Here is a 14,507-nt window from a genome sequence, read left to right on the forward strand (position 1 = left end):
TAGCTATACACATAGACTTAAGGACTCCACAGAACGACACTGAACCACTGTGAGAGCCAGTATGATGAATACAAACATAGCTAAAAGACTCCAGGACCCAGTATGTCCAAATTAAGGAAACCCAGACAGTGGTGAATGTACACATAGATAAAAAATACTCTAGGACTCCACAGAACCACACTGCGAGCCAACATCTCCAGACAGAGCAAACTCGGACGTGGTGGATATATACATAGCTGAAAGACTTTAGGACTCCGCAGAAACACAGTGAGAGCCAGCATCTCCAAATAAAGAAAACTTGGACAGCAGTAAATATACACATAGCTAAAAGACTCTAGGACTCCACAGAACCACAGTGAGAGCCAGTATTTACTAGCCCAGTGCCTTAACTGCTGAGCTACGTCTGCTCTCACTGACCTCGGTAGCGAGAAATGTAATTGACCAATTCAAGTCCTGATTCACCTCTCGATTCACATTCTGATTCAAGTCCTGATCCCAGTCCTGATTTAAGTCCTGAGCCAAGTTCCAATTCATGTCCCCATCCAAGTCCCAATTCATGTCCCCAGTCCAAGTCCCAATTCATGTCTCAATCCAAGTCCTGATCCAAGTCCTGATTCACGTCTCGATCCAAGTCCCAATCCAAGTCCTGATTCAAGTCCTGATCCAAATCCTGATTTACATCTCAATTCACATCCTGATTCAAGTCTGATCCAAGTACTGATCCAAGTCCTGATCCAAGTCCCATTTCATGTCCCCATCCAAATCCCAATCCAAGTCCCGATCCAAGTCCCAATCCAAGTCCCGATCCAAGTCCCAATCCAAGTCCCGATCCAAGTCTCGATCCAAGTCTCGATCGAAGTTCTGATCCAAGTCCTGATTCATGTCCTGATCCAATCCAATTCACTTCCCTTTAGCCCTCATGTTTACAGGGTGTGCAAATGTGAAATATTTAGGTCTGTACGTTTATATCTATAGGGTTAGTTATAGGGTTACGTTATAGGGTTAGTTATAGGGTTAGTTATAGGGTTAGTTATAGGGTTACGTTATAGGGTTACATTATAGGGTTAGTTATAGGGTTACGTTATAGGGTTAGTTATAGGGTTACGTTAAAGGGTTAGTTATAGGGTTACGTTATAGGGTTACATTATAGGGTTAGTTATAGGGTTACGTTATAGGGTTAGTTATAGGGTTATGTTATAGGGTTAGTTATAGGGTTACGTTAAAGGGTTAGTTATAGGGTTAGTTATAGGGTTACGTTAGGGTTACGTTATAGGGTTAGTTACAGGGTTACGTTATAGGGTTAGTTATAGGGTTACGTTATAGGGTTAGTTATAGGGTTAGTTATAGGGTTACGTTATAGGGTTAGTTATAGGGTTACGTTATAGGGTTACGTTATAGGGTTAGTTATAGGGTTACGTTATAGGGTTACGTTATAGGGTTACGTTATAGGGTTAGTTATAGGGTTACGTTAAAGGGTTAGTTATAGGGTTATGTTATAGGGTTATGTTATAGGGTTACGTTAAAGGGTTAGTTATAGGGTTATGTTATAGGGTTATGTTATAGGGTTTGACGTATATGCAACAGCGTGTGTGTGCACCCCTCCAAAATCTGAGCTAAATCAGGGCAGGTTGAGTCTCCTATTTTCCCCAAGCGCCTGTATTATCCAAATGATAAAGCACCAGAGCTGTAATTTTAAACCAGATGGTTCAGTCCTGAATATTTATAACAATCCAGACGTGTGTGTGTGTGTGTGTGTGTGTGTGTGTGTGTGTGCGCGTGTGTGTTTGTCTGTGTGTGTGTGGTTCTCGTCCCCGGAGGCATTAAGGTGTTAAGTGTTGAAGCCTAATGAAAGTGAATTTATAGAGAACGTGTGTGAATGAAAGGAGCGGCGGGTGAACGGGGTGACGGTAGTTCCTCTCTCGCTCTGTGTGGCCTCTTTATTTTACCCATCACCACCTTTTTAAACCAGACTGACGCTGCAGCATCAGCACCGCCGAGAAATCCCCAAAGCGTCGTCTGTTCGGCTACGTGGATATTAAATCTTCCTGCGTACGAGGCTACACAGAGGGCCTGTCCCAAAAACTAGCGAGCTGCCTTGCTGCCTACTGCCTACCTGGGCAGCTACCTGGGTAGAGCGGATTCTAATACGACATGGAGCTCATCAGGCAGATTATTTAGACGCTCTACTTAGACAGCGATTACTAAGCTAACACAGTTAGCCTCAGGCCGATTAAACCAACTAGCACGCCAGCTAACGTCTCCCTCTGGGTACCGAAAACTGTTAAACTGTCCCTGACGAGTCCGAATTACACTGGCTCTCAGTGTGGTTCTGTGGAGTCCTAGAGTCTTTTAGCTATGTGTATATTCACCATGTCCGAGTTTCCTCCATTTGGAGATACTTTCTCTCACTGTGGTTCTGTGGAGTCCTAGAGTCTTTTAGCTATGTGTATATTCACCACTGTCTGAGTTTCCGCTATTGTGAGATACTGGCTCTCACTGTGGTTCTGTGGAGTCCTAGAGTCTTTTAGCTATGTGTATGTTCACCACTGTCTGAGTTTCCTCTATTTGGAGATACTGGCTCTCACTGTGGTTTAATGTGGTTCTGTGGAGTCCTAGAGTCTTTTAGCTATGTTTATATTCACTACTATCTGAGTCTCTTCTATTTGGAGATACTGGCTCTCACTGTGGTTCTGTGGAGTCCTAGAGTCATTTAGCTATGTGTATATTCACCACTGTCTGAGTTTCCGCTATTGTGAGATACTGGCTCTCACTGTGGTTCTGTGGAGTCCTAGAGTCATTTAGCTATGTGTATATTCACCGCTGTCTGCGTTTCCTCTATTTTGGAGATACTGGCTCTCACTGTGGTTCTTTGGAGTCCTAAAGTCGCTCCCTCGTTATTCAGTAAGATTCACACTTAGAATTAAGGCACCTCAGTAGTAACATTTTAGGGGAGCTAAGAATTTAGACATGCCCTCTTCTCGGGAGTGTAGGATGAAGTACAATGTATCTATGTAGAGAGATCATGAGGTTTTTTAGTTTGTAACCAAACATAAATTCCGTGTTTTCTTGTCTCTCTTTCTGTCTCTCTCTCTCTCTGTCTCTGTCTCTCTGTCTGTCTCTCTGAGCAGAGCATGATCTCCTCCATCGTGAACAGCACCTACTATGCAAACGTCTCCGCGGCCAAGTGTCAGGAATTTGGACGCTGGTATAAACATTTCAAGAAGACAAAAGACATGATAGGTGAGTCGAACGATCGAGGTATTAAATTTCACCGCTATCACATTACACCTGCTGTACCTGTTAGACCTATTTAGTTCTAGGGACAAAAGTATTGGGACACCTGCGATTGCATTGCAGCAACAGTTTAGGAACGGCCCTTTCCTGTTCCAGCATGACTGTGCCCCCTGTGCATTGGTTTAAAGAAACTCCTGGGTCCTGCACAGAGCCCTGACCTTAACCCCACTCAACAGCTTTGGGATGAACCGGAATATCAACAAATGCTGTCATCTTTTTACTGTACAGGCACAAATTCCCACAGTCAAACTGTAATGAACACGATTTGAGTAACTGAGGATTAAGGGCCTTTCTCAGGGGCCTTGGCAGTGGTGGGACTTAAACTAGCAACCTTGTATTTACTAGTCCAGTGCCTTAACAGCTGAGCTACCTCTGCCTTAGGGACCTTGTTAGTGAGAAATGTAACTGACCTGTAACCTGCTGCCCATCAGTTTTCTTTAGCTTTCGTGTTCCAATCCAAGTCCTGATCCAAGTCCTGATCCAAGTCCTGATCCAAGTCCTGATCCAAGTCCAGATCTAAGTCCTGATCCAAGTCCCTATCCAAGTCCAGATCTAAGTCCTGATCCAAGTCCCGATCCAAGTCCCGATCTAAGTCCTGATCCAAGTCCTGATCCAAGTCCAGATCTAAGTCCTGATCCAAGTCCTGGTCCAAGTCCCGATCCAAGTCCTGATCCAAGTCCAGATCTAAGTCCTGATCCAAGTCCTGATCCAAGTTCCTACCCAAGTCTAGATCTAAGTCCTGATCCAAGTCCTGATCCAAGTCCCGATCCAAGTCCAGATCTAAGTCCTGATCCAAGTCCAGATCCAAGTCCAGATCCAAGTCCTGATCCAAGTCCTGATCCAAGTCCCGATCCAAGTTCCGATCCAACTCCCTATATAAGTCCTGATCCAAGTCCCGATCCAAGTTCCGATCCAACTCCCTATCCAAGTCCAGATCTAAGTCCCGATCCAAGTCCCTATCCAGATCCCGTTTTAACTCCCTATCCAAGTCCCTATCCAAGTCCCGATCCAAGTCCCGATTCAAGTCCAGATCCAAGTCCCTATACAAGTCCTGATCCAAGTCCCCAAGTCCTGATCCAAGTCTCGATCCAAGTCCTGATCCAAGTCTCAATCCAAGATGTCCCACAAGCTCATGCTCAGGTGTCCGAATACTTTTGGCCGTGTATAAAATTCTTGATCTGATGCATATTATCACACCGTACGAAACCACACATGCTGTTTGATGTGACTCACACTCGGGCTCATGCTGCGCCACTCGGCGTTACATCTGCTCCCCCTGTACCTGCCCCCTGTGCCCGTGTGTGTGTGTGTGTGTGCACGCCACCCAACTAACACTCTAACTGTATCTCTCTCTACACCTGTCTGTCTCTGTGTGTGTGTGTGTGTGTCTCAACATGCGCAGTCGTGCGCCAACCCTCCCAGCTGGAGGGCTATCTGGGGACGTGCGTCCTCCACGACAGCCCACGCGCCAACACAGTAGGTATGTCACGTGACACACAGACGGCCACGCCCCTGCACCGTAACCACAACTCGTTCATGTATTCCGCCTCCGCGTTCAGGCGCGTCCACGCCGTGGAGGGAACGTGACACACACACACACACACACACACTTTTCAGACACTCCAGTGTCCTGCACAGAACCCTGACCTCAATTGAGACTTACTTGACCAAGTCATACATTTTGACTAAATGGGCACAAATTCCCACAGACGTACTATATACCTCAAAGTGTTATGAGAAGCCTCCTCAGAGGAGCGGCTGTTGTTCTAGCTGAGAAGATCACACAGAAGTCGCTCTATTTTACAAGCATGTGTTTTTGAAACGGGATGTCCGGCAAGCTCATGATCAGGCGACCAGATACTTTTGGCCATGTTGTGAACATACTGGAACTTTGGAATGTCCCACTGATCCCTCACTGGTGACTATAATTGAATAAATGGTGACCTAGTGTGAACACACCCATTAAAAAGTACAAATTAATTAAACATAAGTGACGTTTACAGTCAAGCAAGCTGTACAGCACGTGTGTAGGTGTGTGTGTGTGTGTGTGTGTGTATGAGAGAGAGAAAGAGAGAGAGATAACCCACTTTTGCAAACTCAACAGGAATTCTCTCTGTTTGGCCTCTCTCTCACTTGCTCTCTCTCACTCGCTCTCTCTCACTCGTTCTCGGGGTCTCTCGCCCACATCCCCTCTACTATTATATCACTAATCCGGACTCTCAGAGCCAAATTCCAAAGAAGGAACTCCCATTCAGTGCGGACCTCCGAACATTTCTCTCCAGCCGTTCAATTTGCATAGAAAAGTCGTGTGTGTGTGTGTGTGTGTGTGTGTGTGTGTGCGCCCATAGCACTTTTATACATTTAAAAAAAAACGGATCCAAGGGTACGGCGTAGAATCAGATTGCTGGAACGAGAGGGATTATAGGAAAGCTTTGATTATTATCAAATCCCCCCCCGTCCACCCTCTCCACTTCAGCCCGTAGTGAAAGGAACAGCCGCGGCGGCCTTTGTGTCGCCTGTCAGCCCGAACACAGGCGGCGATTACGGTGTACGTTGTAAATTCTGGATCGACTCCATGCTCTCGATCTGTCTTTATGTTCTATTCAAACCTCCTGACGAGTTGTCGTAATGCACTCTCGCAAAGACTCGACCGAATCCCATCCTTCACGTGCACGTGGGCGTCGAACCTTTATCGTTCCTGCCTATTTAAACAAATCCCTTTAAACGAAGGCGGGCCCCGAACGTCTGGAGGATCCACGACGCCGAGTCTCCCCCCCAAAAAAACCTCTGCGCTCGTAACAGACCTTTTCATTTTCGGATTTTCCAGCCCTGTTGTTTTGTGGCCTCGCGCACGTCAATTAAAAAGGGCTGAGATATTTATAACACTAAATACCACCAACAGCCAGAGAGCTCGGATTCTCTCTCCTGCTCGGGCTCGTGTCAGGGCAGGCCCGGGCGTACGGACTCGCCTGCAGAGTTTCTCCTCAGGTTATATATTTATGGTATTATTTATATGTAGAGCCTCCTAAAACAAATATATTGGTCAGCTTGCGCCCCTCAGATGAAATTAGGAGCATAGAGGACGATTGTTGCTATAACTCACATGATCGTGGGTCATGGATGGGTTAAACTAATTTGTGAAGTGCACAAAACGCCGATTTTTGTGCGTCCAGCTGCCCATGATTCAATTTCATCAGTGAGAATAAATGCCCCTTAGTGCCAAAAGTATGTGCACCCCTGTTACATTTTTCGACCTTTAGGTCCTTTCTGTGCGGAGTTTGCATGTTCTCCCCGTGTCTGTGTGGGTTTCTTCCGAGAGCTCCGGATTCCTCCCACAGTCCAAAAACATGCAGTCAGACATGAATCTAATGAGGTCACGGTCAAGCCCTTCAAACGCCCCTCTTATTTATATCAAACTGACCAGTGGAATTTTGCAGATAATTTTTATCTGTTATCATTTACATCTCGCTCTTCTCTTCCCTTCTCTTGTCTTCTTTTCTCTTCTCTTCTCTTCTCTTCTCTTCTCTTCTCTTCTCTTCTCTTCCCTTCCCTTCCCTTCCCTTTCCTTTCCTTCCCTTCCCTTCTCTTCTTTTCTCTTCTCTTCTCGCTCTTCTCTTCTCGCTCTTCTCTTCTGTCTCATGTTGCAGAAATGGACAGTCTGTCTGACCTCTCTCCGCCCGGCACCAATCACCTGAGCTTCAGTCAGCAGCCCATCCCGGGCAGCACGGCCGAGCAGCCCCCGTCTCCCGTGCCCCTCACCCACAGCTCGCAGGCCCCGGGTCGCGCCCAGCTTCCCGGACTTCACCCCGGCCTGGTCTCCAGCCCCATCAGCCCTCAGCTGGTCAACCAACAGATCGTCATGGCTCAGATCCTGAACCAGCAGTACGCCGTCAACCGGCTCTTGGCGCAGCAGTCGCTGAACCAGCAGTACCTGAACCACCCGCCGGTCAGTCGGGCCCTGAGCAAACCCCTCGACCCCCAGGTGACCTCCAACACGGAAGTGTCCACCGAGATCTACCAGTGGGTGAGGGACGAGCTGAAGAGGGCCGGGATCTCGCAGGCCGTGTTCGCCCGCGTCGCCTTCAACAGGACGCAGGTACCACGTTGTGCTTCCTATTGATACACACTATGATACATATAGAGTACATATTCATTCATTTAGCACCACTCTATCCTGTTCAGGGTTGCGGTGGGTTTGATTCACTGGGTGTAAAGTAGGAAACACCCCAGACAGGTCGCCAGTCCATCACAGGACACACACACCCACACAGACACGGGGAGAACATGCAAACTCCATAGATAAAGGACTTGGACTGTTCCACCTAGTAATCGAACTCAAGACCTTCTTGCTGTGATGCGACAGTGCTACCCACCCACCGAACTGCCTCGGCTGTAGGGTGACTCGCTGTAGGGTCTGTAGGGCAGTGGTGGCTCAGTGGTTAAGCTACTGGCTAATAATCAGAAGGTTGCCAGTTCAAGCTTCACCACCACCACCAAGGTGCCACTGTTGGACCCCTGAGCAGGGTCCTTAAGTTTGTATTGAATACAGTGACCTCACATGCTGTATTTTAGCCGGTTGCTGTACCTTCAAGGTAGGGTAGAGGGGGTAAAAATCGCTAAAAGTTTCCAGGGAAAGGCGCTCAGGTGGCACAGTGGTGGCGTAAAACACGCTAGCACACCAGAGCTGGCATTTCGAACCCAGCGTCTACACGAACAACAATTGGCTGTTGTTCATACAGGGTGGGAGCAGGATGGGACCTCATAACCGATTTCTGATTGATGGCACCTACAAAGCGTCGAAGGATCATGTGATCGGGGTGTGGCCCTTTGTACAGAACGCTGATCCGCATATGAACTTGCTTCGTGTGGGTGAAAAGAAGCGGTCGTCTAGTGCACATGTGTACAGAGGGGGCGTGTGTTAGGCTCAGCTCTCCTCAATCAGGGTGGAGGTTAACATCAGTAGAGAGGAAGCGTAATGCAATAAAAAAGCTTAACTCCAGTGAACGAGTCTGTTTGATTATTTTGTTGAGTCTCCTTGTGTTGTCTCAACACACAACAGCGTAAAAATAGAGCAAAATAGACGGACCTGGAGGACTTGTGTTAGCTGGTTATAAAGAACCTTGACATGAGGTCTACTGAAACAGAACTGTCCCTTTAACCCTCACCTTTGTCGTCCGCTGTGTGACTGTATTTAAGGCCGGGTGCCACGAAAACTGCTTACCGTCACGTTTAAGAAAGATAGTGAAAGACACCTGGCTCTCCGCCAGTGCATGTGGAGCCCGCGCCCCATCATGTCTGTATTTTTTATAGAGATAACGTCTGAAGACCTGCCGCATACCTTCACGAGGGTTCGTTCCAGGTCCCTGTGGCTTTAAAGTCATGTGAAAGTGATAAGAATCTGTTGGAAAATGTAAAGCACGAACGCTGTGTTTTTTTCCTCCGTCTTTGGCAGCCGTGGCTGTTTATCTTGACTATAGAAGTGCGCCGTGCCTCTTTGTTTCAGACGCTCTTGTAATTTTTATTGTGCATTCCTGCGCAGACGTTTAATGACGGGCGCGTGTGGTGGCTTGCCGCGAGTGCGCGTGGAATTTGGTGGCCTTTCTTTAATTATTATCATAAGAGAGAACATGTTGAGGAATGCAGCGCTGCATATCCAAACCCTGAAGCATCTGACATCGTTTCCGTCTTTTCCTCTTTCAGGGTTTGCTTTCCGAGATCCTCAGGAAAGAAGAAGACCCCAAAACGGCGTCTCAGTCGCTGCTGGTGAACCTGAGGGCCATGCAGAACTTCCTGCAGCTACCCGAGGCCGAGAGAGACCGTATCTATCAGGAGGAGCGGGAGAGGAGTTTAACGGCGGCTTCCTCTATGGGTCCGGCGCCCCTGATCAGCACCCCGCCATCACGTCCGGTCCAGGTAAGAGACCTAAAAACACCTTACACCTGCTCAAAATGTTAAACATGCGTGTTACACTATAGGGCCAAAAGTATTTGGACACCCGGCTTCTTATTTACATTTACATTTTCGGTAATTCAACAGTGTATTGTCTAAGCAATTGAAGGTTAAGGGCCTTGCTCAAGGGCCCAACGGTGGCAACCTGGCAGTGGTGGGTCTTGAACCAGTGACCTTTCGATTACTAGTCCAGTACCAACTGCCCTACGTGAGTTGTATTATCATGAGCTTGTTGGACATTAAAACAGAGTGAGTGGGGGCTTCTTCGAAAACTCTGAAGTACAGAATGTCTGTGGGAATTTGTGCCCATTCAGCCAAAATGGGCTCAGTCTCAGTCGATGTTCCGGTTCATCCCCGGGCTGTCGAGTGTGGCTGAGGTCAGGGCTCTGTGCATGTGTGTGTGCAGGACGCTGGAGCTTTTCTTCACGTCTTTATTGAACTTGCTCTGTGCACAGGGGTGCAGTCATGCTGGAACAGAAAAGGGCCTTCCCTAAACTGTTTCTGCAAAGTTGGAGGCATTTATTACACCTGTTACCGACTGATGTGACTGAAATGCATATATACATGAATTAAAACAAATTAGAAGGGGTGTCCTAATACTTTTGTCCATATAGTGGACGTTCAGTCATTAACCAAACATTACACACATGTGGAAAGCCATGGTCGTTCACGTGTGTGTTTGTGTGTGTGTGTGTGTGTTAGAGCCAGAGCGTCGGAGGGAACCAGATGCTGCTTTCCAGTTCGGATCCCAGGATCAGGATCAGCTGCTTCTCCGACTCGGTTAGTCCAGCCGTCGATCTCGTTCATGTGGTTCGTCGGACGAACGTGGATCTCGACCCACCTCGGGAAATCCTGACTGGATCTCGTCTTCCAAACGTCTGCTCTTTAATATGCGGACGCCGAGCCGGAAACACGCCACGTCCTGCGCTAAACCATTGGAAAGCGCTTGACGTAGACGCGCAGAGCCGTGCAGTTACGCCGTTTACACTTGACGTGTCTCAGCCATATTGTGAGACGTGCTCCAGCTGTTAATATTAACCGTGACAGCAGAATGATCGTCATTTCAGAGCTTCACTGCAGTCAACAGTTTCATGTTGTAGATTTTTTGGCTGCTGCTACCCCCCACCTCTGTTCAAGCAGGGCGGAGGCTGTCGCGCACCCCTTTCGACATGCGTTCAGGTCTTACAGAGAGCGGTATCACGTATGCAGAGCTATGCACTGCTACCCATGATCAGCTGCACCCATTGTCTTTTCCCCTCCCGATATGAGCCATATACACAGATCAGCCATAACATTAAAACCACCTCCACTTACCATATAGAAGCACTTTGTAGTTCTACAATTACTGACTGTAGTCCATCTGTTTCTCTGCATGCTTTGTTAGCCCCCTTTCATGCTGTTCTTCAATGGTCAGGACCCCCACAGAGCAGGTATTATTTAGGTGGTGGATCATTCTCAGCACTGCAGTGACACTGACATGGTGGTGGTGTGTTAGTGTGTGTTGTGCCGGTATGAGTGGATCAGACACAGCAGCGCTGCTGGAGTTTTTAAATACCGTGTCCACTCACTGTCCACTCTATTAGACACTCCTACCTAGTCATCTTCTAGACCTTCATCAGTGGTCACAGGACGCTGCCCATGGGGTGCTGTTGGCTGGATATTTTTGGTTGGTGGACTATTCTCAGTCCAGCAGTGACAGTGAGGTGTTTAAAAACTCCATCAGTTCTGCTGTGTCTGATCCACTCATACCAGCACAACACACACTAACACACCACCACCATGTCAGTGTCACTGCAGTGCTGAGAATGATCCACCACCTAAATAATAGCTGCTCTGTGGTGGCCCTGTGGGGGTCCTGACCATTGAAGAACAGCATGAATGGGGGCTAAAAAGTGAGTGTAGGAACAAGGAGGTGGTCATAATGTTATGCCTGATCGGTGTATATACATATATATTTACGTCAGGTTGAGCTTGTAGCCACTGATGCGCCGCTGCTTTCACATCATCATCACATGAAAATCTTTTTCCCCTTAAAGCTTCTTTGAGCGTCCAAAAAGGTGGAGATCAGATGGAGGAAAATCCGGACTATAAGCATCTCTCAGTCACAACCGATTACTCCTCCTACTACTGCACCCTCACCGCTTATAACCTAAATATAAAATTGAGGAAAGTTTTTAAAGATCCCTCATATATACTGTATATATATAGATTTACTCAGGAGTTGAAACACAACTCGTGTCTCTCTTCAGACTGACACTATTAGAAATCAGATAGGCGTGGTCCTACGTTCAACAGCGTTCTCGTCCTCTACAGGTGGATTAATCAGGACGCGAGGCTCTTCATTTGAAATGTAGAGCGTGTTGAATATTAGATTAGCTTTGATTAACGTCGCCTGGTCTGGACAAGTTAAACACATTAAAACGTGTGTGTGTGTGTGTGTGTGTGTGTGTCGACAGCCTAGAAGAGAAGAATGCAACAACATCAGGCCGGAGGACTGGAACCCAAGGATTCCTGTGGGGATTTCTCCTGTGAGTACAGATCTAACTTTTTTAACTACGTAATGACCTGACGAAGAAAGTTTATCGTGATGAGGCTTAAAGAAACAAGTTGGCCTGTTTTAATTGGCATTCTATCAGGGTATCAGGGTTTATGTCACATAGTTGATCTGCCACGACGTTGTTTTGGTATAACTGGTACATTTATTGTACGTTTATTATAGTTACAGATTGTAAATCATAAGAATCAAACGCCTGGTGAACGACAACAAACTTACATACAGCTTCAGAACTTCTGTCACCAGGGGGGGTCAACTTCATATATTAGCTGTTATTACCTCTTTTTGGGGGGTCCAAGTATTAATTAAGAGGGTTAGACACCCCAATCCCACCCTGTAATTCATCATAACGGTTATTAAACAGGGTTATTAAACATATATTTGTGGCTAATCTGCTTCATTTTCCACTGACAATTTAAAACAAACAAAGTGCAGCTTTCAATTTAGGGTTCATACAACACAATACAGTGCACTGAGTCTTCTCCTATAATGGAGACCCCTCCGCCTTAATTTAGCAACATTTGGACTGTTGATCTAAGCTTAATAGACAATAAAGTTTAACAAGTTTGTCCTTTTTATGTCAGTTTTATACTGTTACTAAGTTTGACACAATTGTTAAAAAAAATCGTAACCGAAACTCCGCCCCCCTCTATGCTGGACTGAGAAGGCATCTCGGCTTCCCGCTCAGGTGAAGCCCTTACCGCTGGCGTCCGAGTGGAACGGCAAGCAGGAGAGCTCCATCCTCAACATCAGCTCGGCCATCTACGACGAGATCCAGCAGGAGATGAAGAGGGCCAAGGTGTCGCAGGCCATGTTCGCCAAGGTGGCCGCATCCAAGAGTCAGGTACGAGGTCACATGACTGCCATAGTGAGATTTATTTATTTATGCCTGTTTGCCTGTTTATTTACAAACAAACAAATAAAAAAACTCAGACCCATAAGGGGCGTCCCAAAATACTTTTAAAATAATTGTGTGCACCCAAAATGCTCTAAATATCCCAGACGTCATAGTTATAGATATAAAATTTTCAAAAACCTCTTTGTCGTTTACAATTTTCTTAAACAGTTAGTTATATTTATTTATTTATTTAAAATTTAGGGCCAAAGTGTCACAGGTTCACCAAGGTTGCCGCGTCCAAGAGCCAGGTACGTCCTGCCCTGTCTGAGTCACATGACCGACATAGTGAGATTTATTTATTTAGTTGATCCTGAGGTTGGGATTTTTAAAGATACACTTGATATCATGTAAATAAAGCAGCATTTTTTATTTATTTACAAGCAAACAAATGAAACAAACAAACAAATCATAAGGGGTGTCCCAAAACACTTTAAAAATAGTTATGTGCACCCAAAATGCTCCAAATATCCCAGACATCCTCGGAGCCAGGTACGTCCTGTCTCAGTCACATGACCGACACAGTGAGCTTTATTTATTTAGTTGATCCTGAGGTTATTTAATCCTGTTGTTTGGTATTTTTAAAGATAAACTTGATACCAAGTAAATAAAGCAACATTTTTAGTTAAGTTATTTGTGCAGTTTATGGAGCACAAACAAATAAAAACACCAAGCCATAAGAGGCGTCCCAAAATACTTTTAAAATAGTTTTGTGTCATCGCTAACAGATAAAAAACTTTCAAAACGTCTATTTGCTGTTTACATTTAGTTTAGTTATTTTATTAGATTTAGTTATTGAGTTAGTTATTTACAAACAAACAAATGAAATGAGAAGTAAACAAATCATAAGGGACATCCCAAAATAGTTGTGTGCCCCCAAAATGCTCTAAATATCCCAGATGTCATTGGTATCAGATAGAAAACTTTCAAAACGTCTTTTTGCCGTTTACATTTTTCTTTATTGAGTTGATCCTGAGGTTATTTCATCTTGTCATTTGGTATTTTAAAAGCTGTATCCTAGTGGTTAAGGTACTGGACTAGTAATCAGAAGGTCGCTGGTTCTAGCCCCACCACTGCCAGGTTGCTGCTGTAAACTGTCCCAAGTCTGTGAGTTGCTTTGGATAAAGGCGTCTGCTTAATGTAATTATAAAGATGAATTTGATAGCTTGTAAATGAAGCAGCATTTTTAGTTTATTTATTTGTGCATTTTAAAGGAGTACAAACCATAAGGGGCGTCCCAAAATACTGTTAAAATAGTTTTGTGCACCCAAAATGTTCCAGATATCCCAGAAGTCATCGGTACATCTACTTTATCCGGCACTCGTGTACAAACTTCAGACAGACGTATGAGATTTTTTTCCTTTCTGAGATTAAAAATAATTGCAGGCGCTTCATAATGCGTAATTTATGTCCATAATGACACGGGCTTTATTGTGGTCCTGCAAACAGCCGACGATGTTTCAACGTTAAACAAACGTGTTTATATTGTCCCGCCCGAGCAGAATCCCGCGCCATTATCTCACCAAGAGAACAAGCTCGGAGCTGAATACAGGCCTGTGTGCACCGAATTACCGTCTGATTCTCTCTATTAAAACCAATTAAACAAAAAAAAGAAAGTAAGAAAAGAAAGAACCGACGTCCAGGCCCCGTTATTAAAGGTTTGGAATATCAGAGTGTGCAGTGGAAGATTTTGCAGGATTGCGTTTGATGCTGAAAAGAGGAGAAAAATGAACGAAAAGCCCTAAATTATCTGTGAAATCGCTGGCTTGTGCTGATTGTGCTGATGCTGGTTGTGGATACCGTTCCGTTCTTTCA

General features: G+C 45.7%; 1 protein-coding gene across 4 annotated transcripts in view; it reads left to right on the plus strand.

Annotated features, from left to right (window-relative positions):
- The window catches only part of satb1b (SATB homeobox 1b), a 41,491-nt gene that overhangs the window by 8,392 nt on the left and 18,592 nt on the right, over nucleotides 1-14,507 (plus strand). For 2 of the 4 annotated variants that reach the window (XM_062985421.1, XM_062985424.1), the window contains exons 5-11: nucleotides 3,129-3,240; nucleotides 4,697-4,774; nucleotides 6,942-7,390; nucleotides 8,995-9,207; nucleotides 9,946-10,023; nucleotides 11,700-11,771; nucleotides 12,465-12,641. In XM_062985421.1, coding sequence (XP_062841491.1) covers nucleotides 3,129-3,240; nucleotides 4,697-4,774; nucleotides 6,942-7,390; nucleotides 8,995-9,207; nucleotides 9,946-10,023; nucleotides 11,700-11,771; nucleotides 12,465-12,641 — 1,179 coding nt within the window. The remainder of the gene's footprint in view (nucleotides 1-3,128; nucleotides 3,241-4,696; nucleotides 4,775-6,941; nucleotides 7,391-8,994; nucleotides 9,208-9,945; nucleotides 10,024-11,699; nucleotides 11,772-12,464; nucleotides 12,642-14,507) is intronic. The other 2 variants (XM_062985422.1, XM_062985425.1) reach the window with 1 other exon arrangement.

This window comes from Trichomycterus rosablanca, chromosome 23 (assembly GCF_030014385.1).
Source record: "Trichomycterus rosablanca isolate fTriRos1 chromosome 23, fTriRos1.hap1, whole genome shotgun sequence".
In the NCBI taxonomy this organism is placed as follows: Eukaryota; Metazoa; Chordata; class Actinopteri; order Siluriformes; family Trichomycteridae; genus Trichomycterus; species Trichomycterus rosablanca.